The sequence below is a fragment of the Mauremys reevesii genome, linkage group 6, assembly GCF_016161935.1.
Source record: "Mauremys reevesii isolate NIE-2019 linkage group 6, ASM1616193v1, whole genome shotgun sequence".
In the NCBI taxonomy this organism is placed as follows: Eukaryota; Metazoa; Chordata; order Testudines; family Geoemydidae; genus Mauremys; species Mauremys reevesii.
This window is the reverse complement of record NC_052628.1, coordinates 88,533,023-88,560,592: the sequence shown is the minus strand read 5'-3', so window position 1 is coordinate 88,560,592 and position 27,570 is coordinate 88,533,023. Positions and strand designations below refer to the sequence as shown.

General features: G+C 40.0%; 1 protein-coding gene across 9 annotated transcripts in view; it reads right to left on the bottom strand.

Annotated features, from left to right (window-relative positions):
* Nucleotides 1-2,859: 2,859 nt before the first annotated feature.
* Nucleotides 2,860-27,570, bottom strand: part of LOC120408121 (histone-arginine methyltransferase CARM1-like) — a 131,655-nt gene continuing 106,944 nt past the window's right edge. For 2 of the 9 annotated variants that reach the window (XM_039544722.1, XM_039544723.1), the window contains exons 8-13: nt 24,721-24,802; nt 22,045-22,130; nt 18,418-18,507; nt 15,898-16,035; nt 8,815-8,904; nt 7,530-7,736 (exon numbers count right to left, since the gene is read on the bottom strand). In XM_039544722.1, the coding sequence (XP_039400656.1) occupies nt 7,715-7,736; nt 8,815-8,904; nt 15,898-16,035; nt 18,418-18,507; nt 22,045-22,130; nt 24,721-24,802 (508 nt within the window). In that variant the 3' untranslated portion in view covers nt 7,530-7,714. Of the gene's footprint in view, nt 3,553-7,529; nt 7,737-8,810; nt 8,905-15,897; nt 16,036-18,417; nt 18,508-22,044; nt 22,131-24,720; nt 24,803-27,570 lie in introns of those variants that run through there. The other 7 variants (XM_039544721.1, XM_039544724.1, XM_039544725.1 and 4 more) reach the window with 5 other exon arrangements.

Below are 27,570 nucleotides of genomic sequence, written 5' to 3'. Positions count from 1 at the left end.
AAGACTCTGCCAGCTCCCCACGGCTGGAGCCTTTCCAGCAGCAAGGAAAGTCTCTGGAGGGAGGAGGCAGCAGGGAAAGGCTCAGCCCGCCAGAGCGTTTTCCTGACATGTGTAGTACACACTGCAGCGTGGACGCAGCTTGGTTTTCAGTGTGGCGTGTAGCTCCATGTACCCTAAAGAGGCTAGGACACATCAGCTTGGAAAAGAGGAGACTAAGGGACGATATGATAGAGATATATAAAATCATGAGTGATGTGGAGAAAGTGGATAAGTTATTTACTTGTTCCCATAATACAAGAACTAGGGGTCACCAAATGAAATTAATGGGCAACAGGTTTAAAACAAATAAAAGGAAGTTCTTCTTCACACAGCACACAGTCAACTTGTAGAACTCCTTGCCTGAGGAGGTTGTGAAGGCTAGGACTATAACAATGTTTAAAAGAGAACTGGATAAATTCACTGAGGTTAAGTCCATTAATGGCTATTAGCCAGGATGGGTAAGGAATGGTGTCCCTAGCCTCTGTTTGTCAGCGGGTGGAGATGGATGGCAGGGGAGAGATCACTTGATCATTACCTGCTAGGTTCACTCCCTCTGGGGCACTTGGCATTGGCCACTGTCAGAAGACAGGATACTGGGCTAGATGGACCTTTGGTCTGACCCGGTACAGCCGTTCTTATGTTCTACATGCCACTGACACTAGTGTAAAGTGTAGATGTAGCTGTATTATGCTTGCAGTACTGCTGTTCCATCTGTACAACACACCACATGCCAGTTGCTTGACTGGCTGAGTTGAGAGAGAGCCATTAGAGAAAGGAATGCAGTCTTTTGATTCTCACTGTTTAATTCATTGTCATTTATCCATTTACATTTGTGTCTTTTTTTGGAAGCGGGGGTAATTTTTCACTGCGTTGCTGAATGTGAATACGTATTGGTGAAGGAGTGAGCTGTTGGGGAGCACCAAATAGGTTTGGGTATTAAACTCTTCTACTTTGGCTAGAAAAACAGAATTGGTGATTTAGGGCCCAAGTTTTAAGCTCTCAGTTCCATTGACTCAGCTCCTGCTCTCTCCCAATGCCTTGTTCCACAGCTCTGCCTCTGAAAGGCAGAATTTAACCCTAAACTTATGACCCAGTGCAAGCTAGTGAAAATAGATATTTGGGGGAGGAGAAAAGAATTCTAGCTGCATACCACATATGGCTGAATGAAGAGGAAGAAAGCAGAATATATATGATGTTTGTGCTTTTGCACCTGCAACTGCCATGGTTTGTAACTTGAGAGAAGAGCATGACTCTTGGAAATCAAGCCAAGAAAATAAATACCAGCTCCGCTATGCAGCTCAAGTGCAGTCAGAGCCAGATGAATCAAGATTGTTTCTGGGCATCATGACCACTATGAGTGCTGAAGGGGTATCATAAGGGAAGATTTCTGAGTCTGGCACACTTTATAGTGTGCGGCAAATGATTATATTCTTTGGCAGTCACTGTAGTAACATCAATCATGCTGAATTCTTTTAGTATTCTTATGGATTAAAATATCCTATTTATCCATTGGGATGAAGGAGAGATACAGATAGAATGTAAGCTATTGAAAATGCAGTTTATTATGAATAATTGTCCATTTATTAGTATTATCAGCTCTTTTAATGCATCTCTACTTCCAGGGTGAAGAGAAAATAACCAAGAGCAGTTCAACAATAAGCTGTTAAGAAGTATCTCTTCCCTGTTACTTCTTCGAGCAGAGCCATCTCAATGACTCTAGATCCTGCAGAGAATGAAAATTCACAACTCCTAGCTGTGATACTTAGCATGGCCCCCTGTGGTGCTTTTCTCATGTCTATGGGATGCATGGCAATCTGTCATTTTTATAAAAGTTTGAAAATAGCCTCTTCAGCATTAAAGAAACATTGTGTTTCACAGGGCAGTCAAATTGATGCAAGTCTCAGGCAGCCCACCACATTCTCTTTGCTTCCTCCAGACATCCTCTCCCCACTTGTTTCAGCTTCCCCAAGCTGCAGTTCTTTGCATTGAGAGGACAACTGATGTATATAGTATTGTATCACTTTTTAAATATGCATTGCCATCATGTTTGCTTTTTGCATCAATCAGATGTTTTCACTGACACATTTTAAAAGCATGTTACAAGTGTACTCTAATTTTTAGAATAATAGACACGGAAAGACTTCTAAAACTGAGGTTTGTACATTGGACCACTTCAAGATAAATTGTGTATGCTACACAGTTACCTAAGCTTCATAGCAGGAAAGAAGAGAACATAAGAGATTATGAAAAAAACCTAAGACACACAGGACCACATTCTTAAATGGGAATGGTGTGTGATGTATATAACACTAATCTCTTCCTCCATTTTGGGTTGCAGTCTGAGAATAAGTAGAATTTCTGAACTGAATAGAAATATGAATACCAGTTTGACCAGATCATCCTGATTCCCCCCACCCCCAAAAGTGACTAATTAGGAAATACTTCTAAATTGGTTAGAATGTGTAACAAAGCAATTTCCACAAACTCCGTGTAAGCAGCTAATCAGATACATCAGCCTTTTTTCATTGAATTAAAGTGGGGAAAACTACTTCATAGCCCTGTTTTGTTTTTTTCTCCTGTCATCATGTTTTATTTTCAGTGTGGTAAGGTTGTGGGGAGAAGGGGAAGAGAGTAAAGCGAGTGGACTCCATCCACAAGGAGAGAGACCGCATTAGAAACTGGAAAACTCATTATCTGGAGAGAGACCTTGTTAGAAACTGTAGCATGGCAACAAGTTTTTCTCTTGACCTGCTGAGCCAGGAATAAAAAAGTTCCCTAGAAGTACTGGACAACCCGCAAGTTTCCACTGAGCTACAGAAACAGTAAAAGCCTCACTTAAAGCCCGTATTTTATTTTTTATTGTAAACTGTGTTAGCAGTAATTTACAAGTGTGTAGTGTTTCACTTTTATATCTACAGAGAAATCACAGAATATTTATAAGGTGTATGCAAAGGATCATTTTGTTTCCATGTTTCAGAAAGAACAGAATTAATGAGTCCATATTTAACATTGGTAACCTATAAGACCAGCTCCAAACATATTGAAATCACCAAGAAACTTGTGCAGGAAACTCCAAGAAACTTACATATGAATATTGTGTTCTGCTTTTAAGATTCTTCAATGTATCACATATATATAAACATGAGGTAGGTTTGTTTTTGTTTTTTTTTTAAAAAGCAACAAATGTCAACTTTGCAGAAAACCCAAAACAAAAACCAACAACATTTAATAGATATCAACAAAGCATTTCAGAACAAAGTAATGTGCTATGATGCAAATGTGAGACCAAGCTAAATTTCAGTTTTTAAAAAATGGATGGAACTGCAACATTCCCATATCACACTGCTTGCATAAAATCTTTTATTACAGATATGTACAGTTACAATCTGATTTTGCACAAGGACCAGCAAGCCCATTACTTTGAATAGGTTTTCAGTCTTATAGGTTACTTGGCTTGGTGAGAATCTTGTTTCTGTTTTTCATTTGCCATATAACAATATATTCTAGGCATACCTAAAAATAAAAATAGATAGGAGGGAACATAGGAGTTAAAATAAAACACAGTCTTTGATGGCTCTAATTGAATTAAGTAAATGAAATAATTTCTATGTGGCTTTTCTGATTAGGCCTGTGGAGAACAGTTAAATCACAGCCTATATATATATATATATATATATTAATCTCCAGCCCTTTAATATATATATATATATAAGGCAGAATGTCAGATGTAATAAAGGCCCATAAGACAGGAAATACTGTGGGCCGGATCTTCAGCCAGTGTAAATCAAGCTAGTGTTGTGGAACTAGGGTGATTTACACCAGCTGAGGATCTGGATCTGGGTTTGTATGAAAAGTAAAATAAAATACAAAGTCACCAGAATGTTATTGCATATGCTAAAATTTATATGGGAGGTCTTTTTTGCTCTCCTTGTTTACAATTCTTGAGTTTGGTTCTCCATTGCCCTGCCTCCTGTGCAAAGAGAGTGAGAAATGCTACCAGATCAAAATGGTAGCATTTTACAGAGCCCAGGAGCTTTCAGAAATATTAACTCTTGCATATATAGTGGCTCATAGCTAAGACTCTAGAGAGCAGGGGCCAGAGCATAAGCAACATTGATCCTCATGGATCGGTTTTGGGACCAATCTTATTTAATCTTTTTATTACTGACCTTGGCACAAAAAGTGGGAACGTGCTAATAAAGTTTGCGGATGACACAAAGCTGGGAGGTATTGCTAACACAGAGAAGGACCAGGATATCATACAGGAAGATCTGGATGATCTTGTAATAGTAGGATGAAATTTAACAGTGAAAAGTGCAAGGTCATGCATTTAGGGATTAATAACAAGAATTTTGGTTATAAATTGGGGACGCATCAGTTGGAAGTAACAGAGGAGGAGAAGGACCTCACAGTATTGGTTGATCACAGGATGACTATGAGCCGTCAATGTGATATGGCTGTTAAAAAAGCTAATGCAGTCTTGGGATGCATCAGGCGAGGTATTTCCAGTAAAGATAAGGAGGTGTTAGTACCGTTATACAAGGCACTGGTGAGACCTCATCTTGAATATTGTGTGCAGTTCTGGGCTCCCATGTTTAAGAAGGATGAATTCAAACTGGAACAGGTACAGAGAAGGGCTACTAGGATGATCCGAGGAATGGAAAATCTGTCTTATGAAAGGAGACTCAAAGAGCTTGGCTTGTTTAGCCTAACCAAAAGGAGGCTGAGGGGAGATATGATGGCTCTTTACAAAGATATCACAGCAATAAATATCAGGGAGGGAGAGGAATTATTTAAGCTTAGTACCAATGTGGACACAAGAACAAATGGCTATAAACTGGACACTAGGAAGTTTAGACTTGAAATTAGATGAAGGTTTCTAACCATTAGAGGAGCGAAGGTCTGGAATAGCCTTCCAAGGGGAGTAGTGGTGGCAAAAGACATATCTGGCTTCAAGACTAAGTTTGATAAGTTTATGGAGGGGATGGTATGATGGGATAGCCTAACTTTGGCTATTAATTGATCTTTGCTTATTAGCAGGTAAATATGCCCAATGGTCTGTGATGGGATGTTAGATGGGGTGAGATCTGAGTTACTACAGAGAATTCTTTCCTGGGTGCTGGCTGGCGAGTCTTGCCCACATGCTCAGGGTTTAACTGATCGCCATATTTGGGGTCAGGAAGGAATTTTCCTCCAGGGCAGATTGGCAGAGGCTCTGGAGGTTTTTTGCCTTCCTCTGCAGCATGGGGCACGGGTCACTTGCTGGAGGATTCTCTGCACCTTGAGGTCTTTAAACCATGATTTGAGGACTTCAATAACTCAGACATAGGTTAGGGGTTTGTTACAGGAGTGGGTGGGTGAGATTCTGTGGCCTGCATTGTGCAGGAGGTCAGACTATATCATAATGGTCCCTTCTTACCTTAAAGTCTATGAACACTAAGTGGCTTTAAAGGAGCCAGACCCAGCCAATGGAGAACTCTTCCTGCACAGAGCTCTCCCCCCACACTTCTTCTGTAAGGGGAACTATACAAGTGTTTGCAGTATTCTACGGCAGGGGAAAGTGGGGATGTGGCGGGTTGGAGCAGAGTTGTGCTATGCCCAGTCATCCACTGGTGTGGTCCTGAGGGATTTTGCACCGGTGGCATAAGTTACAGCTGCTGTGTGCATTCTCACTCAGGTGCCCTCGTTTAAAAAAATCAGTTCCCCAACTTTTCATTTTAAAGAACTTGTCAAGGTTGAAAGACCTAAGTTTGAACTCTGTTAGAATAGTCCATGTAACATTTATAAAATGCTCCTCTCTTTTCCCTCCAACCTTGGGCTCTACCTGAGGGTGGGGTGAGGGGGTCACAACCACTGAACAACATAACAGTGATGCACAACCTTCCAATGAGAACCCTGCGTGCTCATGCACTGAAGAGAATTAAATGGTCTATGGAAGGAGATTTCAGTGTCAAGCATGCAGAGATTCCTGTATAGAGTGGGAGTGAATCAGTATTTTTTTTAAATATGAAAATTGTACTTTAAAGTCTGGTTCTACTTTGAAAAGTGCATATACAAATAAGTATTCACAATTTTTCATTCCTATTAGTCCTGCGGAGTCCACATAGCTAAGGGAGAGTGACATGGATTCTATTTCTTGTGTATCAAACTGTTTATTAAGTTCTAATTACAAGATCAATCGATTATACCTGTGCAAGCCCAATGAAGACAGTGAGGATGCACAAGCATCAATGAGGGAAGAATTTGACTTTACCGATTTTTTTAAACTAGAGGTGATGTTCAAGAAAAAAAGTCCCCAGCCTGACTTTCAGATCCCACCATAAGTTTGCAGGGCTGGCATTAGGAAAAAAAATAAAAACTTGTAAACTTAGCACATTTCAACCGAAGAGTGTGAGGGGATAATTACAGCCTGTGCAGTTCCGGAAAAACCCTCTCTTACCTGGACTGTGCTGGCAGCACCCACCCACAACATTTGCAAAAGGACTAGCTTTCCCCATGACCCACTGTGGGCATTATGCAAGTTGTCCTTTCCTTTGGGAGCTAGGAAGGAATTTTTCCCTTGCCACCAATTTGGCTGAGGCAGGGTGGGTTTTTTCACATTTCCCACACCAGATTTGGGACCCAATGGGATGGAGCCAGGGGCCTAGGTTATAAGGTAACTGCTTAGCACATAAAACTGGTGCCAGATGTCCAGTGCAGGTACTTGGTATGGAAGGGGTACTGTTATCAAATAAAATGGACTGGAAAAGGATTTGAAGGAAAGCATCCCTTAAGTGAGCTGACAAAGGGTTTTTGGGGGGCTTCTGTAACTAGTACAGGGGGGAGCAGACTCCTCCTTTTTTCTAGCCCCCTCAAGGGAACTGAGGAAGGGGGTTCCCCACTTCTGTTATAGTCCTCCTTCACCTCATGCAAGGGGAGGGCAGCAGAGTCCCAGCAACGGGATTGTGTGGAAATGATTGAAGAAATGATGATGACCTGCACTGTCCTGTTTATTGCCGGGTACTCCCAGGTATGTTAGGTGAATAAAGTTGCAGCCTAATTAAACCACATTCATTGCCTCCTGTCTTGCCGCTGGTATGGGCAGACAATTGCACTCAACGGGGATACTGTACATGTCAAATGGCAGGTCAGAGGAAATGCAATTTTTACACCATGGAGATTTGCTTAGAGTGACTGCAGGTTTGCCCAAACAATCTTTGTTTATTTAACTACATTTTAATGTATACACAAAGTGACCCACTCTTAAAAAGACAATCTGTAATGTGCTGCATGTATAAAGGAATGGGAAAATGCCTAAAATTTCACCACACACAGGGGACAGTCTGCCTTGAAAGGCTTACAAAGGAGTCATCATGTCGGTCTAATTAATATGGGAAACATGTAATGAAATAGGGAAACCCCGTTTCCCATGTGCACCTTTGAAAAGACCCTAGAAAAATCAATTCCACCATTTCTATTAGTCCATCAATTCTTTATGTTCCTGCTGCTGCAGTGTGAATGTGTGACAAGGAGGAAAAGGCAAGGTGGCAACTGCCTCAGAAACCAGCCACTGCCTCCCAAACCACCTTCCAAAATAACCTTACAGATTCTGGAAGCAGCCCTCCTGAAGACTTGTGGAGTGGAAAGCAGACAGCCAGCATGCCCCAAAATGAACAGGAAGCCCTTGGAAACAGCGTCATGAAGGAAGAAATGAGTGCCTGGAGAGGATAGGTGGCTGTGTAATAACATCCCTCATTACTTCAGTCACTTCTCTTCATACCTACTATGAGTTCGGCTCCCAAAAAGTCAACTACTCCACATGTCCTAAATTACTGTTGCCCTAAGTAGCAATACTACAAAAGGGGTGTGGGCCAACTGCAACCCACCAGGTGCTCTGCAGGAATGGACAGGCCGTGATTCCCGCTGATCTCTGCCCTCTGTGAGAGTTGACGGGCCTGCTTCCTGGCTGTTCTGCTCTCCAGCTGGCAACTTTCCCCAAAGGGAACTATGTGGCAGAGAGAAGCCCAACAAAAGCGCACTGAACTGGCTGGGGAGGGTGGTTCTTTCCACATGGTTTTTATAGAGGAAGGTGGGTGCTTGGCACCAGCATCTAATCTCAGTGAAGTTGTAGATTTCTCATGATTCACAGCGATGAGTCACGTGACTGAAAGGTGCAACTGATTCTATGCGTAAATTAGCACCAAAAAATTCATCACAGACTTGCTGTGCTCAGTCACAGCACTAGACGATTAAGGGGCTTGCACATAGTTTTCCCTTGTAATTCTTTAGTAAAACGTACATGTAATACCGCCTAACTGTGAGGAGACCTGTATTCAAATTAAAGACAAGAAAATACCACTGTTTGTTAGTTGTGTTCCTGGTCTCAAAAAACAGTATTAGCACTCAACTTTAGTGCTGACATTTTTAGTCTCAATAGAACTCTGTATCTGTGTGGGGAGGGAGTTGGTTGTTGGCTATTGGCTATAATATTTATTTTTATGGCCTCATTTACGGAGAGTGCATTGAAGTTAATTTGTTGCACCTGTTTTAATGGAGAGTTTTTTAAACCTTGCCTTTTCCTCCTCAGAAAGAAAAAAAGCACAATTGCTGCTAAGTGTATAGCGATGGCCAAATGCTAACCTGTAGTTGTCTCTCCCTAATATTTGCAAAAATAAATAGCCAGTAATTTCAGAAACATAGCTAGCAAAAGTGATGTATTTCTGAGACAAGATCCCCCTACTCTATATTTCACTATATTAATAATGATGATGTATTTTAGCCAAGAACATTTCTTACCTAAAAAATGGATTCTTTAAATCAAGGATGTTACCAGATTTAAAGCCTGTCTGGTCCACCACAGCCACAATCTGAATGTCGTAACTCTGTCTGTATCAAAAATAAAAAGTACAAAAAAGACAACATAACTGATCTACAATTATATTGGTAACATCTGAAGTCAAATAGTGGCATTGTCAGCATACCTAGTGTTTGAGTTGCAAGCATTTGTTACATGTAAAATTCAAGGGGATCAATACCTCCGATTTCATACATGCTTGACTAAATTAATTCCTTATTCATAGCCAATTGGTAAAATGTACAAAAGTGCATGGATGACTTAGGACCCAACATCTAAAAGAAGCTGCATAATATGCATTCCTTGCAACTGAGGCTGACATTCAGAAATGAATTTTGTTGGCCAAATATGCAGTAAATATCATTATTTGATCATTACAATATGCAAGGCAGTGTATTTCTTGGTGAGTGTACCACACTTTGAGTGATAGTACAAAATAAATGGCCAAATAATTTTAGCCACCCAAGTGCAATCACCTAGAAATGCATTTTCTGTAGGGACTTGTTGATAGGAAATGGAATTTACACATAAAAATAAGATAAACAGTAAAGATAAGTGCATCATTACTCTAGATGACACTGTTGGTGGCCAGTCCAAAAGCTCAATTTGTGTCCAAATTTCTGAATAAAAATCTTACTCTGTCTCTAGGTAGCACCAGTCTAGCTTGTCATTAAGACCCAGGAAATGCTCTGGGCATTCTGCATTGAGTATTGTTATTACTACAGGTTTGTTTTCATGTCGCAGAACCATCAAGAACCTCACAGAGTTTCTATTTTCCACAAATCTCAAACCGGTTTTAGGGTTCACAGCACTAATTCAAGTTGATGAACCACTTTTCAACTTAATTTAAACCCTCTTTCTCCTGGTGTGAGTCATTATTTAATTTTTTTTCCATAGTGGGAGGCTGAGGACAAGACCCAAAACTGAAGGAATTATTTTTAGATGCTGGCATATTTTTTTCAGTTGCTACTGCCTCTCAAGATATGCACTATTTGTATTCTTGTGCACGTATTTTTGCATCTACATGCAAAAGAATGATTGCCACAGAGGGCTGCTGCCCTGAGCAGGAGACAGAGGACTCTGTGGAAGACTTGGAGGAACCAGCAGCCATGCTGATTGGCCTGCTAGAGGCAGTCCCAGTTGGTCGATAGTGAGGACAGTGTTGTTGTGGCTGTGTTAGTGCCAAGATATTAAAGTGACAAGGTGGGTGAGGTAACATCTTTTACTGGACCAACTTCTGTTGGAAGGAGAGACAAGTTTTTGAACTTGCACAGACAATGGTGTAAGTTCGAAAGCTTCTCTCTCTTACAACAAAAGTTGGTCCAATAAAAGCTATTACCTCACCCACCTTGTCTCTCTATTAGTGGGGACATCAGAAACATGGCTTAATACAGTCCTGGGCTGCACTGGTATAACCCAGGACAGAGGAAATCCTCCCCTACATTGTTGTGGTGGCATAAATTGTCCACAACCCCATCTTTGCTAGTGGGCAAACTGCCAACTAGTGCAGCCCCATAAGTGAGTGAAACCAGACAAGAGGGGAGTATGATCAGGGCAGATAGAGGCAAGAGATAAATTAGCATATCCGCTATCACCTGTGCTTTTATGGGACTATGACTTTGCTTTAAAGCAACTCTCCCCTGGTAGATCCGCCAAGGGAAGGCAGCAGTACAAACACTGTCTTCCTTCAGGGGCAAGTTTCTTCCTCTTGCTGATATGGGGAGTGAAATTTGTAGAATTAGGGTAAATTGAGCCCTCAGAATGTTGCCCAGCTGAACAGAAAGACTGGAGAGAAATGCTGCCATGTGAATAGTCCAGACCAACTGTGTGCAGTGATAGACCAGATATAAAATGGTGGCAATGATGGCAGGGGGGTATCTACACCATGACTGAGTGGGTTTCCAGACTGAAAATCAGGAGAAATTTTTTAAATCAGATTGGAAATAAGGCTGGGACACTGAACCAGCGAGGATTAAGCACCTAGCAGATGGGTGATCTAAAAGCAACCTTTTAATGACATATGAGAAAAGTATTGAAATCGTAAACAAGGCCATCCCTTGTAGATAGTTATCAAAACCATGTTAAGTAGACTACAAGTTAACATATAGGCCTGTATTGTTAGAGGATTAAGAATAGATACTAATTGTATTTGTCTGCGTTTACCTATATCTTGTTAGAAGTTAACAGTGTAACCAGATTAGCTTGTGGATGCGAATTCCCTTTCATGTCTTAATTACACTATATTATGCATGCAGTTAACTTTAAGATCAAAGATGTAAGATATTGAAGGAAATAATATTACTTACATTGTCTTCAGCTTAAATTGTCTATGCCATAATGGAATGCCTTGATAGTTTGAATGGCTAATTGCCTTATGTTAATTAATACTACTAATGTTCCTGGGTATACATAGGAAATAGAAGTTTAGCTTTAAAGCAACAACATACACTCCCTCTTCTTCATCTGGGAAGGCCCTTGCTGTGATGTCTGCTGTCAAGAGGCTATCAGCCTGCTAGAGAACTATAAAGGAAGCTTAGGGCTTAAACCTGTTTTATCTCAGATCTGCTTAAACTTTGTCCGGGGAAGTTCAAGCTGTAAGACTGAGGTCTCCACGTCTACTCTAGATTAGCCCTGCAATTTCTCATGGAAGAATTTGAACAAACTCTGCACATAGACTGCCTATTGGACTATAACCCATTGAACTGATTCTGGAAGGACTTTTACAAATTAGCAGGTTCACCATGTCTGTACGAAATAGGCCTAAGAACTTTATTCATATTTATATCTATACATATATAATGACCTTTCAACCACAGTAACTCTCTTTTCTTTTTTAATATATCGTAGATTTAGCTAATAAGAATTGGCTGTAAACGTGTATTTGGGTAAGATCTGAAATATTCATTGACCTGGTAGGTAATGTGTCCGATCTCTTGGGGTTGGTGGAACTTTATATATGGTGAATAAGGTTTTAAATAAACCTCAATATATAGACTGGGCTGTCTGGGTGGGAGCCAAAGGCTGGATTGCTTAAAGGGAACTGTATTTTAGCTTATGGTGACCAGTAAGGTATCACTGAAACTGTTTTGTTATTGGCTTGGTGAATCTAATTATAAGAATAAACCACCAGTTTTGGGGATCATCTTCCTTATTCTTTGGAATTGGTCCTGATTGAGCATTCTCAGTATAGCCCCTCCAGCGACCACGGTCACAAAGGCATATGTTTTTAACGGTGAAAGCTATTCACCATTGGAACAATTTACCCAGGGTTGTGGTGGATTGTCCATCATGACAATTTTTAAACCAAGGTTGGAGGTTTTTCTAAAATATTTGCTTTAGGAATTATTTTAGGGGAGTTCTATGACCTGTGTTATACAGGAGGTCAGACTAGATGGTCACAATGGTCCCTTCTAACCTTGGACTCTATGAATCTATGAACTCTATGCAGTCCTTGATTGCTTCTGGCTGCCCAGAGAGCAGAGGTGGCCATGGGTGCCTTAATACATTTTTGGTTGGCAAGAAGGTTTGACCTTTCCTTTTGCATGAAAACCTTCCAATTATGTATGCTTTGGTAACATCCACAATGGATAATTACAATGCATTGTACAGGACAGTATCTTTCAAGAGCATTTTGAAACTCTGTCTAGTGCAGAATGCAGTTGCTTGCTCTCCCCCACATGGAACAGATTACATTGATGCTCCATGGACTGCACGGGCTTCCACTTCATTACCTGATGCAATTCATTATGTTGCTTTTAACATATAAAGTCCTGTATCATTTGGGTCATGTAAATCTTCAAGACCACCTCTCTGTGCAGCTGAAATCAGTACCCTTTAGCAACCAGCCTCTATTTTTGTATGTATTGGTGCTGTAGAAAGGGCACCCTCATTAGTCTAGTAGGGACAGTTTATTGACTCTAGGGCCCGTTGAAGACCTTCATTATCAATTTACTCATGCTCTTCCTGAGAGGAGTGATCTAAATTTCTATGGAGTTGGGGAGATCTTTATTATTGTCAGTTGATAATGGTTCAGTTGGTATACGCATATGATTTTATATTTATTTTCTGCAGGATGGATTGATTTAAATCAGCAAGCAGGAAACCTTGATTTAAATCACTGATTTTAATCTTGGTTTGCATTTATACTTTTTAGTGATTTTACTAAAGAAAGGTTCATTCTCACTGTTGATTTGCATGTTGATTTGCAACCAAATTTAGCCTTTAAACTAAGTTTGGTACTTCTTTTTGCTAACCAGGAAGATATAGTGTATCTACACACATTTATTTAAGCACTTGTATAATTAAACATACGTATGTTCACATTATTAATTTTTACAGTTTTTATTGTGTTAGAAAACAGTGAATGAGACATTTCTTATTTACTAGATGATTTTTGTACTAAATTCCACTTTCCATCCAAATGCATCTATTAAATCCTATTAAAAATGTACAAAACCAGCATTTTAAAATTATTTTTCAGTAATTAAATAAAACAGCCTTAAATGTGCTGGATACATAAAAACAAAACTAAGTTTATCAAAATTATTTGCATTTCAAACTGATTTATTAAACAAAGGAAGAATTAACTGTAGTTAGTGAGTTGACAGACTGTTTCTGGTCACCATATGCCATATTTACAAAGGCATTTAGGCACCTACATATGTTAAATAGGTGCTAGTAGTATTTTCATAAGTGCCTAACCTGCTTACATGCTTTTGAAAATTCAACTAGACATTTATCTGCATCTTTAGGCACGTAAATATCTTCGAAAATCTAGTTTCATGGCCTTCAAGTTTTTAGAATTAATAGATCTCATCTTCTCCCATCAGGCTTTTATTCACAGACTGGAAGAAGAAAATAAGCTTTCCTGCCTTTTCAGCTCCCAGTCAGTTTCTCAACTTTGAACAAACTAGTCTAAATGAAGAAAAAGATATTCTCACTGCACCTTCAAGCTACCATGAAACCAAAAGTAACTAAGGCAAAAACTCTTTTGAGTAACAGAAATTGGAAGTACTTAAATGTGGAAAAATGTAAAATACCATCATTTGCTCTATTGTAAAGACTGAAACAATACAGAAACTTAATGCAGTACAGTATATGATACTGTGACATATATAAAGTTTGAGTGGACCTCTAAATTTAAGATGTTTTCTCCCTGATTCTATATATAATTGAAAAAGAAGCACCCTTTAACCCATTACATTTCGAGGGAAGCTCATTGATGCAGCAGACTTTTAAAAATTATTTAAATGACTTTAATAAATTATAGTAAATTTTGGACTTAACATAAGAGGTCAATTTAAAACAGGTTTATTTTCAAAAAGAAATATGTGTTTAATGTAAATAAAAGCATGTGATTTTTTTTTTTAATCACTGATTTTTATCCACCCTGATTTGCGGAACATATGCCACACACACACACTAAATGGCCAATCACACGCACATGCATAAACAGAGTGGATGTGGACAGGCATTAAGACACCATAGTGACAGGTCTGTATAAAAAACTAAATAGATAATAAGAATCAATTTTAAGGATTCATTAAGTGTCAAGTTTGCTTCTACCTATACTTTCATCTAATCTTTGCCATAAATATAAAACCCTGTCCTTAAATCCTTAATCCAGCAAAACTACTAAAGACGCTGGGCCAAAAATCCATCAAAGAAAGCCAAGATACACTGGAACTTCCAGAAAGCTTACTATAGTTCATTTGCCAAGGCAGAATTGCAAGGAAGACTATACTACTATGTAATTACAGGAGCAGCTGTATGGTCACTTAGTGCAGCACACTGGTTCTCTCTTTACACATTTAGTAACTGATACTTTTTACTTTTGAAAGGGATGTATTGTGACTTGTGTTATTTATCGCCCTTAAGAAGAGCTCCTAACCCAAAAGCTTGGAAACTGGAAAAATTCCCACATTGGGCATTTATTGCAGGTGTGAATGAAGTGCTTTGAAACTGCTTCTACCATTTTTGATCTTATGGGAACACTCTGGACTCATAAGGCATATATGCAGAGCTAAACAACAACAACAAAATGATTCACATTTCTACATTTGCTTTCAGTTACAAGCACACATATACGCAGGTGTGCTAGATTGAAATGAACCAGCTGTGCAAACCAGTCTCTTCAGGGAATGTTTTCATAGCAGAGCACAGGAGTGATGGTTCTCAACTCCCATTGATAGCAAAAGAGTAGGAATGCAGCTAACTAAATCTGTTCTGACAAAAATGTACTCCTTAGAGAATCATCCTCTTCACTAGCCACACTAAAAAGGGAAGGTTGTGTCTCAGTGATATATGAGTAGTGTCGTAAACAGGGAAAAGTGCATCCATAGGAAATCCTTTTCAGAAGTGAAAATTAGCAAGGATATAGCACCACCTCCACTTTACTTATCCATAACAGAAGATTCACTAAGGGGAAAATTTCAAATATTCAAAATCTGCAGAGGAAAAATATTGCATTGAAAAAATGAGGGTGATGAACACACAATGAGATATCTCAAAAACCAGTGACAAACTGGGACAGGTGTGCACTTCAAACCAAAGAACATGCTGTGTCTGAGAATGTTTTTCCTTCCGTGAAAATCAATTTTGCTGTTCTAAATTTGGGATTGTGTGGATAGACAGATGCTTATAGGCACTGAAAGCTGATCTGATCTTTAAATTGGTTGATAAATCAAGTCATTTGGCAGATGTACATTGAGTTAGTAGTTTTTCCAACCTCCTCATGATACACTGAAATACGCCTTCCATATTTTGGCAAGACGTGTTTCCTTTGGGCACCACAATGAAGGGTGAATTTATACCCTGCAGACTTGGATGTAAAGATGTGAAGCACTAAAACAGACCCTGTGCAGCTTGATTTTTCCATTTCCCCAGCTTTCTAGACTGTGTATTTGTATCCCTGATTCTACCCTCTCTATACTACTAACTACCCTAATGGGTGCAGCATTTTGGAGAACCTCAGCAACAGAGACACACCACAACGAGACATCTCCTGGAGTTGCTTTGCCACTTACCGTTTATTCGCTACAAACAGGACTTTCCCTGAGAGAGTTTCCCCTTCTTTGGCAAAGAGGGGAGTCTGAAGGAGGCAGCGTACTTGATACCAGTGAGTTAAAGGTTCCGTTGGAGCAGTTGACAACCAAACAGTTACCCTAAAAAAAAAGCAAAAACAAAAAACAATACATAGGCTCCTTCTCATTTGTTGTATTAGAAAGCAACACAATTTATATACTTTAAACTACTTACAAATCAGTTGTGCAAAGTGCTAAATTCTTGATTTATAAGTGTCACTGATTTACCTCCATACCTCTTCCCTCCTCACATCTAGTATGACAGACCCACACAATTAAGGTTCAATCCTGCATCTGAAGGATGGGAAATGGGCAGACATGCATCAGGGCATACATGCTCAGCAGGTTTGTAGGCAGCAACTGAATTAAAAAGCACTCAATAGCTGCCCTGAGGCCTTCAACTTCTCCTCCAGAAGTAACATCACAGCTGGGCTTCATGTAGTCCTGCTGGGAAGGAGGTTATTGCTTTCTAATGTCAGATAAGTGCTATTTTTCTAATTTGAGGGACTTTCTTCCCATTCCCCTTCTTCTTACTGAAACAGCATTTTGTAAAACAGCTCCCTGGAAACCCATGCAATGGATATTGAAAGAAAAAGAGGGAGAGGGCCTTTTATTTGTTCCATAAGGGAAAATTGGAAAGATTATTATTGATATAGTTTGTCTCAGTGGGAACAGCAGGAAAGGTAGGAAAGATAGAATGAAAAAGGAATTCAGTTATTCCTCCAGTCCTCTTTCCTTCAATCAGAAACTGTTATTAGTTAGTGGTCACTATTCCTTGTGTTAAAAAGCCAGAGGAAATGTGTGTTAAACTTGCACAGTGACTGATCCTGAAGGGGATCCTATTTGATTTTTGTTGCTGTTTTTAAAACTTTAAAATATCCATCTGCCTTCAAAGAACAATCAAACATCCGTGGATTTGGTCCATGATGAAGGCGAGGCTTCAAATGTAACAACTTATGTGTCTATTCTAATTTATACTGTGTTTGTAACTCTGGTATCTGTGCACCTAGCCAATGTCGATTCAAAACAGATGCTCCCTACAGGACCTGTATTCTCTATTCTCTCTATTTCCAGGAAGTAGGATGTTCATTTCTCCCCCATCTTCCCACTGTTTTTTTCTCGCCTTTTTTTTTTTGATCTAATTAAGGGAAATGATGGCAAAGAGATGAGATTGTCCTGAAAGTAGTAAAGTTTGTGGTCTTTCCTTTATCCTGTGGCAAGGAGTCTCCCTGCAGAGGACCACCCATTGAGAATGTCCTGTTTCCAGCTTTCATGCCCCTGGCCAATGAGATTTCCATAAATCTCTAAGGAGACTGTGGTTGTGAAGATAGGGCAACCTGTGAGATATCCTCCATCCAGCCCATTGAGAGCTCTGAATACTAAGAACAGGAATTTAAACATGACTTGATATTTAAATGGTTATCTGATGCAGTGATCAAAGTCCCACTCCTGTCAGCCTATGTTGGTCAGCAGACAGGGTGCTGCATTCTACACTAAAATGGAGGCTTCTTTGGTTGATATGCTTCAATCAACTCCCACATAACTGGAAACTTTCTCTGCTGCTTTGTGCCACGTGGGGCTAAAGATAGGCTCTATTCAAATCCGCTTGCCAGTAAAATTTGAGTTCTACAGTAAACTACTACTTTAAAAAAAAGGGAAAAAGAAAAAAGGGAATGTAATGTTATTAGAAAAATCTTTTCTCGGTGAGCCTTGATGAGGCTGATGAAGGCTCTCGGTGAGGCTGATGAAGGGTATTTATCAATAAAAACAAAAAGAAAATCAAATAATTAAAGACTTAGCTTCTCGAGGTCTGGTAATAATTGTTTGTTTCCTGAAGATGTGTCCAATTCTCTTATCAAGTTATTTACTATGAAAGAAAAATCCCACCCCCCATAGGATATGCTTTTTTTATTAGACTTAGGATGACATTCTCTCTGATGTGGAGAAGTTTACTCTTCTTTTCCCCTGTGTAGCTTCACCACTTATTTTCCAGAATACTAATTGCAGCACCGAGCAAAGCAGGTCCCAGCTGCTCTCTTGAGATGCCTCTGGCCCCCGCAAAGAAGACCAAGCCCAAAGTGAACAGTTACAGCAATGTTCCTGTTCTTCCTCATAACACTGAACAGTTACACTCAAATAAGACAGTAATTAAGGAGTTGGTTTTGTGCAGAAAGATACAGGGATGGCACCTAAGAGAAAAATACTTAAAAATCCCAAACTATCACAATTCCTGAACATACCACACATAAGGTAACAGGGAACAACCCCAACCCACAAACTGCTGGAGGCAAGACTGTCACTGCTATGTTGTCATTCCCATGGTTGCTACCTCAGGAAGGCATTACCTACTGGGAATAACATGACAAGTTCAACATTAAAGTAAGATCACACCTTCCTGCATGAATAAGGAGGCAATTTTTTCTGCATTTAATGTTTCATGGGAATGATTAAAAAAATACATACAGTGATCCCACAAATGCCACGTCAAACCAAAAAGCCAGGCCATGGATTAGTCCGGACTGCATCATCTGGAAAACGAAGGGGATTTCCACTCTGCAGGAGGAAAACTAGAATGTTGCCAGGTTAACATACAAACGTAGCGCAGAAAAAATTCCAACAGAAACATTCTACTGAAACCTGTCTGGTGGTGTTTTCCACACTTCTATCTTTACCACAACAATTTGTGCTTGAATTGTCACATTCCAGATAAAATTAGTTAAAAAAATTACACTGGATAATTCTTTTACATCATTTAGAAACCTATAGCTTGATTTTCAGAAACGCTGAACAATTGCAAATCCAAATGAAAAATCCAAGTGCTCAGCACCTCTAACGTTAGGCCATTAGCTGTTCTGTATGCACTCTGTAGCTTAACCCAGTGCTACTGCATTTTTGAGACAATAATCTAGACTTCTGGGTGGGGAGGGAGTTGTTTGTTTTTTAATATAAGGGATGCTCAAACATGGTTTTTCAAACACAAGTCTTAAATTTTTAACAGAAGCTGCAGAAATTCACTTCATAGAAGCAATACATTCAGAATAATGACAGCAAGCTATTTGTAGGATTATATAACACCTACAATGGTCCATGGTACTTTTAAAATAAAAACAAGTGATGTGTGTGTGCACGCTCGCACACATGAGAGAGATTGTCTGAACCTGCTTTCTTTTTCCCCTTGATTAACACGGTTGTACAGTAGTTTTCAATAATGTTTCAGATTCAACCACTGCCATACTTCTCAAAACTTTCATTAAAAATCTGTATGATGAAAGGCTTTTATCTACTATTAAAGGCAACAATCTTAAAAAGATTTAAGCATGTGCTTGAGTTTAGGCATACAAGTGGATTCCCTGGGGATCTTTAAAATGCCATCAAAACAGCCACTGAAAGTGGAACAGAGGAGACATGCATTCTCATCCCTTCTAAAATCTCTTACAGCAGAGTCAGCACTGACCAGAAGCCCACTTTTTGGTAAAGAATTTGAACTCAGCCTTCTAAATAAAGCTGATCAAAAAACAGAATTTCCATCCTGCAGAAAATTCTGATATTTCAACATCTTTTTCCCATCTCAAATCAGAACAAAAAGTCAAAATATCGTAACTCGTTCTGAAAAAATATTGTAAAATGTTCTAGAATTTTTTTTTAAAAAATGTTGAAAGGCTTAATTTAAGCTTTTCAATTAAAACTAAAAATTTCATCACTCCCCCAATGAAATGTTACATTTTGAGTTGAGTCAATATTAACCTCTGCATCTGCCTGAACCATGGGACTCCCAGGATGCAACTCAGTGCACAGACAGACAGACTGTAGTGACTTATGGGACGTATAGTCTGGCTGGAGAGCAGGTCCCATAGAAAAGAATGGGGCCATGAGAGACCTGGAACTACAAGTGCCAAGGGGCCCTCAGTAGTGCAGGCAGATGCAGAGATTAATGTTGACCTGAAACATAACGTTTAAATTTTACTAAGAGAAAACTCCACTAAAAATCTCTCTTTTCTTGCAGAAAAACTTCTATTTAGATTAGGGTCATATTTCCTGCAAGCTTTACTCCTGAGCCAGAGGCAAGCATGCTGCTAATTAAGCCAACAGGCAGTAAAATATTACTTCACTTCACCTCCAGGATTACCGCTAAGTAAGGCAGTACTTCTGGGAATGACATATCACTGGCTAAGTAGCTACACTCAAATCTCTGCCATTCCTGGGAATATGAACCATAAAACTAACACTTGGAGGGAATGGTAATAATCAGAATAGTGATGTTCACCAGTTTAGAGGAAGGTATGGGTAGCATACTTAAATATTTCTTGTGAGACTTACTGAAGCAAGCCAGCATACTAACCAGGTAAAACTGGGAAGCAATTCTCTCTCACTAGACCATGCTATTGTGCCATAAAATACAATTGACTGCAATTCAGACTGGAACTATGGGAGGTCTGAATTTCATCTAAAAGAGCCTGGCAGATGTGTATAGGAATCTGTGTCTGTCTGTAGTTCCTGTGGCGTTCCCTGGAAGAGACCTGAAAGTTCTCCCATTCCGGTAGGGTACACCTCATTCCAGTCGTGTACCTAGGGACTGTCAAGCTGCACAATGACCTAAAGTTTGGGGGAGGAATCCTCAACAAAAAGTTTAGAAGCAGGTGGCAGCCAAAGAAGCACCATTAGGAAGCTAATAAGGTGCAGCTAAGCCTTTTTAGGCTGAATAATTTAAAGAAGAGTGTTACTCCAAGAAAGGAGAGGGACATGTAGGACAGGGGTTTTGTGGCGATGTTACCACGTCAAATGGGGATTGGAATCTTTCACAGTATGTAGACTGCACAGTGGGGCTTGGTCTGTCACCAGGATGAAATGGGCCCCTGCAAATAGTGCTACAGAGAAACCACTGCTCCCTGGTATACAGATAATGTCTTTCTATAGTGAACTTGCTTGACCCAATCTCTCTCTCTCTTTACAGGAACGAAAACATATACAAAGGCTACTCCACCAATGCCTTTTACAATTAATTAATCTAAAGCCAAACAGAAACTACCTTCCCTGACCCCTCATTCACGCAGCATTTTATCCAAGTGACATGATTCTTCTTGGTGCTGGAGGTACTGCACAAAATCAAGGAGCTGTTATGAATGTTGTTTCTACACCATCAAGCTTTAGTAACTTAAACATTGCTGTACAAAAGCTATTTTTCACAGACCTTATTGAAAGAGAGAGAAAATACATTCTTGAATCAGGATAATCATAAAAACTAGTACAAAACTGCAGTGATTTTCTAACGCTTGTCAAACAAAAGGCTCTGCATTGTTAAGATGCTGAATGAGCTGGCAACACATTCAGTCTCATAATTTCCACTGAATATTAAAAACAAAAACTAAAAGAACATCAGGAATAGGAGAACTCAAACGGAATCTCTTAACCATACATATTTTTAATACAAATCTCAAGCAGGCTGCATATCACAGCGACTGTCTGTATAAACAAAATCGCCACATAATTCAGCACAAGTGGTGGCAACCTGTGTACCACACATTTTCCCATTCAGATTCGGTGTTAGCTTCAAAGTTCTCCTGATGCCCAAGGAAACCTTTCGAAGCCTTCTTTTCACCTCCCTCTCTGGCAGGTTGTAAGGATTAATGAATGTCTGTAGAGAACTCTGAAGATGAGAAGCCCTATCTAATAGGGATGTGTGTCATGAATAATAATCTCCCCAATGGCCTGAATCTTGGCATGAATGTTCCTAAATATCAGTAAATGTCACCCTCAACCCTGCAAAATGGTCACTCTTCTTGAAGAAAATAAACACACAAGCTATTATTTTCCCTCCTCTTTAGATGGATTTTTCTTTTCTTAGGTTTGTTCCCAATAAACTACCTTTAATGAAAATCCTGCTGCCTCAATACCAGTTACTGAACGAATTTACTATCCCTGATGTTGCATATGTGCCACTGTTGTAGGGGGTAAGAGGGCACTGCAGGTGACAATTCTGGTACATTGCTAGAGCCACGCAAGTAATGTTCCATGGACCACAGCTCCAGCCAGAGCCAAGAGCTTCTTCTAAAAACACAACTGAGTAAGAATATGACACTGATCTATACTAACCTATGCAAATCTTCCTCTTCAGCTTCTGTAAAGTTAACAGTGTACTTCACTGTCCGAGCCATCAAAATTCTGATGTCGAAAGTGTCCTGAGGAAAAAAGTCACAAATGTTATCATTTTGTCTTGTCACCTTCTAAACTAGGTACCTGATAAAAAAGAAGATATCTTTATTTTAATGACACATTCTCTTTAATATGTGTCTCTAAAAAACACTCGACTAGGGTTTACATTACTATTATCTGCAATTAATGCATTTGATAGCTCGCTTATGTTACAAAACTTTTTTAAAGGCCCTGCTAAATCATACAAAAATACTTTTCGTTTTGTTTTCATCAACAAACACACAAATAATTCATGTGGACTCCTCCACCACATGTACAATGTTTGACCAATTAGAGAAATCTGGAGCTATGATGAAGAGTTAACTACATCGAATCAAACTTAATTATGCAGAATAGTAACCAGGCTAGGAGCAGTCAGTACACCCATAATTGAAAACATATTTTTCCCACCTCTTTTTGCACATCCACTAATCCAGACCCTCCATGGACCACAAACTCCCAGTTGATGCTAAAATCTTAGCACAAACTCTGCTTGTGATATACACTGAATTTAAAAACTGAGTCCCAATGGGGAGTGAAGTATATGTATGGGGAAAAGGCACATCCCAGGATAGTTTTTTTTTATTTTTAACAATTGTGTGTGGTTTTTAATAATATACTTTATTATTGATCTTAATGGAAGGGCATAAATTAAGAAAACAAAGGCTTATAAACCAAGCACACATCTTTACATATACATCTTATATAGGACATGCTTTACCTCTACAGATTAGCTTCATTCTCTAGTGGACTGCCATAAAGCGTGATATAACCAACACAGTATGCATGCATGTTGGAGTGCTAGGTTGAATAGCTGCAGAGACCTCACAAAGGGCCTGAGCCAGGGCTGGTGGCAAAGTTTTGAAAAGCTCAAAATTTAAATGGAAAACGAATTTTGTTACTTTTTGCCATTTTTCAATCAAATGGAGCCAGGCCTGACGCCAAAGAGAGAGAACAGAATTGAAGAGGCTCATTCTGAGGCAGCCAGTAAATAGGAACATATGCAAAAAAAATCATGGTTGTCTTTCTATAGAAAGCTGGCTACCAGCTTGATTTATTTATTTTGTTTTAATTTGTGTGGTAGAGGAGGGAAGGGAGAAACAAAAGTATAATGCAAACTCCATCTGAAAGCTGCAATGCCTCTTTTAAGGATTCTGACCCTGCCAGGGTTGGGTGGAGAGAGAGAGACCTTTACATGCAGTGGACAAGGAAGGGACTGTTCAGAACTGTGAAACCGTGGAATTTACAGGTTTAATGCTTTTGGAAAGGCACCAATATCCCTAAAACCCAGGAAAACAAACTAGAAATGGCAAGACATGAGTGGTTTAATGATAAGCAGCCAAGAAACCAATGACTAGAAAGTTGTAAAAACTAAAGAGCTTTGGGAATCTAGTTTTCTTTTAATTCTGTAACAAAACCCACACAGGTTTGTTTCAAAAATCATCAGCAGCTTGTAAATGTAGGGCAGTGGTGGTGATGGTTTGAGAGCAATCAAACTGAAAAATAGAGGGACAAGCTAGGTTTCCTCTTTAAGTAGGGTACACAAGGGGCAAACAGCTAATGTTGAGCTTATGCCTGCAGCTGAGGAAACTCTGGGTCTCTAGACTAGGTCACTTGAATTTATTGTACTGATCTTCATGTTACGGTTTTCAAACATAGTATCCCAAACTGGGTACAGAGTCCTGATCACATAACAGACTGACATAGGCATAAGTGGTAACCCCTGAGGAAACAGAGTGGCAGTTTAAGTTAAAGAGAGCTCAAAAGTATTAATTTTCAAAGCCAAACCCAAGTGAATTCAGCACTATGACCTGCCTGAAATTTTGCAGAGTCACCTGGAGTTCTTTGGATTGCAACTTTGCTTTGAAAAGTTGTCTTCTTAGGAGCTCACCCAACATAACAATAACTCTGTTTCATCTGTATGCTAACATCTCTTCTGGCTAAGCAAATGCCAGAACCTCATTTACTATTAGGGTGCAGGTGAAGGGGACAGAAATACTTATAAGGGAGCCGTGCTTCCAAGGACGTAGGGGTATGGGGAGAATAGGGGCAGGTAAGCCACAAAGATAGCTGGGCTTTTCTGGGGGATGGCCTAGAAACTAGACAATCTGCAAGCTGCATTGCCCCCTTTCCCCTTGAGGAAAAACTTTAAGTATAAACTCATTGCACTTTCTGTTCCAGAGGTTTCCCTCCAAGAGGGTAGCATGTAACACATCTCCTCTGAGCAATCTCTCTGTTGGCTTTCACACCAGTAAATGTAGATAGGCAAGGAGGAGACGGGATGCCATGAGGATCAATCATGACAGTTTGGCATACTATATATGAAGTAGCTTCCACAGGGGCATACAACTCTGCACTTCTGTTATTCATGACAAAAGAGGAAGCCAGGTATAGTACATACAGTAATTAACCTCTGACTGGGATGCTCCTGGTTCTAACAGAACTGGTCACTGGAAGCCAAAGTTCTGTACACAAACCAAATGACGCTATACAGCTACGGTTCGAGCTCTCCTAGACAGGGTACTGCAAAACTTCATGGAGGGGATGAGATAGGCAAGAGAGAGAGAAAATACTTACTACGATAGGTTGTCGGAAGTACTCATCCACCGCTGCACTGCGGAGACTGGACAGATTGACCCCATAAAAACACTGCTGATACCTAGAGACAGTAAAGTATAGTAAAATATTTAGTGGAAGAAGTCTCTCGGGGCTCTCACACCCAGAGGACCCATGCACAATTATGTCTCCAAACTGAATGTGATGTGTGGCTGAACACTTAAACCCCTTCCTAGAATTTGTGGAGAGCTCAAATCATCTCCGTCCCTACCTCACTCTTCACCCCCCCACACCACATATGCACATTCCGGGTTATTTCCTGGCATCAGTGAAATTGACTGCTGGTTAGACTATCTTGTGCATTCTTCTGGGTTGAGGAATCTGATGCCCTCAGGTGAACTGGCGAGAGGCCTCTCTGCATCAGGAAAGAGCTCCTGTACTTCACCTCTCACTGGCATGGCACAGAATCCACAGACCGGGGGAGGGGGACCTAAGGTGACTTTAAGCTACCTTTGTGCCCTCCCAATCCTGGGCTGCTCTAGGAACTGGAGAGGCTTCTGGAACAACTGAAAACTGCCCTGAGGGCCTATTCTAAGATATGGCAGCCTCCCTAGGCTGCCTTGTTGGCTGCAGTGCTGCCCAAAAACCCTACAGCACTGCAGGGTGCAGCCCCACCCTGACACACCCCTGCAGCCCTCACCGTGCCCCCTAAGCTTTCAAGGGTGTCATAAGAACATAAGAAAGGCCGTACCGGGTCAGACCAAAGGTCCATCTAGCCCAGTATCTGTCTACCGACAGTGGCCAATGCCAGGTGCCCCTGAGGGAGTGAACCTAACAGGCAATGATCAAGTGATCTCTCTCCTGCCATCCATCTCCATCCTCTGACGAACAGAGGCTAGGGACACCATTCTTACCCATCCTGGCTAATAGCCATTTATGGACTTAGCCACCATGAATTTATCCAGCCCCCTTTTAAACATTGTTATAGTCCAAGCCTTCACAACCTCCTCAGGTAAGGAGTTCCACAAGTTGACTGTGCGCTGCGTGAAGAAGAACTTCCTTTTATTTGCTTTAAACCTGCTGCCTATTAATTTCATTTGGTGACCCCTAGTTCTTGTATTATGGGAATAAGTAAATAACTTTTCCTTATCCACTTTCTCAACATCACTCATGATTTTATATACCTTTATCATGTCCCCCCTTAGTCTTCTCTTTTCCAAACTGAAGAGTCCTAGCCTCTTTCATCTTTCCTCATATGGGACCCTCTCTAAACCCCTAATCATTTTAGTTGCTCTTTTCTGAACCTTTTCTAGTGCTAGAATATCTTTTTTGAGGTGAGGAGACCACATCTGTACACAGTATTCGAGATGTGGGCGTACCATGGATTTATATAAGGGCAATAATATATTCTCAGTCTTATTCTCTATCCCCTTTTTAATGATTCCTAACATCCTGTTTGCTTTTTTGACCGCCTCTGCATACTGCGTGGACATCTTTAGAGAACTATCCACGATAACTCCAAGATCTTTTTCCTGACTTGTTGTAGCTAAATTAGCCCCCATCATGTTGTATGTATAGTTGGGGTTATTTTTTCCAATGTGCATTACTTTACATTTATCCACATTAAATTTCATTTGCCATTTTGTTGCCCAATCACTTAGTTTTGTGAGATCTTTTTGAAGTTCTTCACAATCTGCTTTGGTCTTAACTATCCTCTGAAGATATCTTACGGCTGTCTCCACAGTGCCTGTGCTGAGGGGAATTGTACCCTAGCTGGATCGAAGGCTATTAGGGCCCCTATACATGGCTCTGGCCCTTTTACCAGGCATAAAGGGGAAATGGGTGAGAGGATCCTTTTTTAAACAATAGAGACAAGTTACATGCTCAGCTAACCAAACTGTGCCAAGCCCTCACTGACAGCAAATCCAGCCCCCCTGTAAAACTCCTTTGAAATTAAAAATACCTGCCGCCAACAACTACCCAGAGTCTGAGGTTTGACCCTCTTATCATTCCAATGGAGAGATGAAAAAGGCTAGAGACACTCATTAAAGCCCAGGAAGATTCAGCAATTCTCTAGCAATATAAACAAAAAGATGTCTGCAACCGAGGCAAATTTCTAATAGTGAAATCATGATCTAGATGCAAAATCAAGGTCTCAAGTCTACTGCAGTCTCTGAAAACACCTTAGGAGAATGTTTAAAACCTCAAATTCCTGTTTTAATTTTAAAGACATCATACAAATATTTTAAATATTGTCTGCATTATTTTTTGTTACAAAACACAATTTTTATGCTTAAAACAGGTTAAGAATGCCCCTTTCAGATGTATTAACTTTGCTTTAAAATATTAATTTAATTATTTAATCTGCTACAGTGTGAACTATGTCCTAAGTGAAAGATGCTTAAAGGGAGTACTGTACTTCTCTTCTTAATGGTAAGCCTAGCAGACGAGATCATCTACCACCAGTCACAGGAGATCTTCTACCCCTTTTCAGCATGATTACTGATGCACAACTAGAGAACCTCTTATCTACTGTGGCAGAAAGATCAATCAACTGAAACCTCCCCCATTCATATGGAGGGAGCATAAGAATTTCTGTGCATCTCAGTGGTTGGTATTAAATACTAGACCACTCTCCCTTAAAATTAAGTCTGTGCAGTGTTAGTCAATGGACTGTCCATTCAATGAAATGAATTATCTGGAGATACTAGAGAAGAAAGTCTGTCTCTCATTTAAGCTGGGGACAGTCACAAAGTACGCCAAAGGCAAAGAACAGACTGTTTTAACCACCTGGTGTATATTTATGCTTCGTACTGATCTTCAGAAGGCTTTTCACAACAGAAAGAGCGGTCCCCTCTTGTAAGATATGTT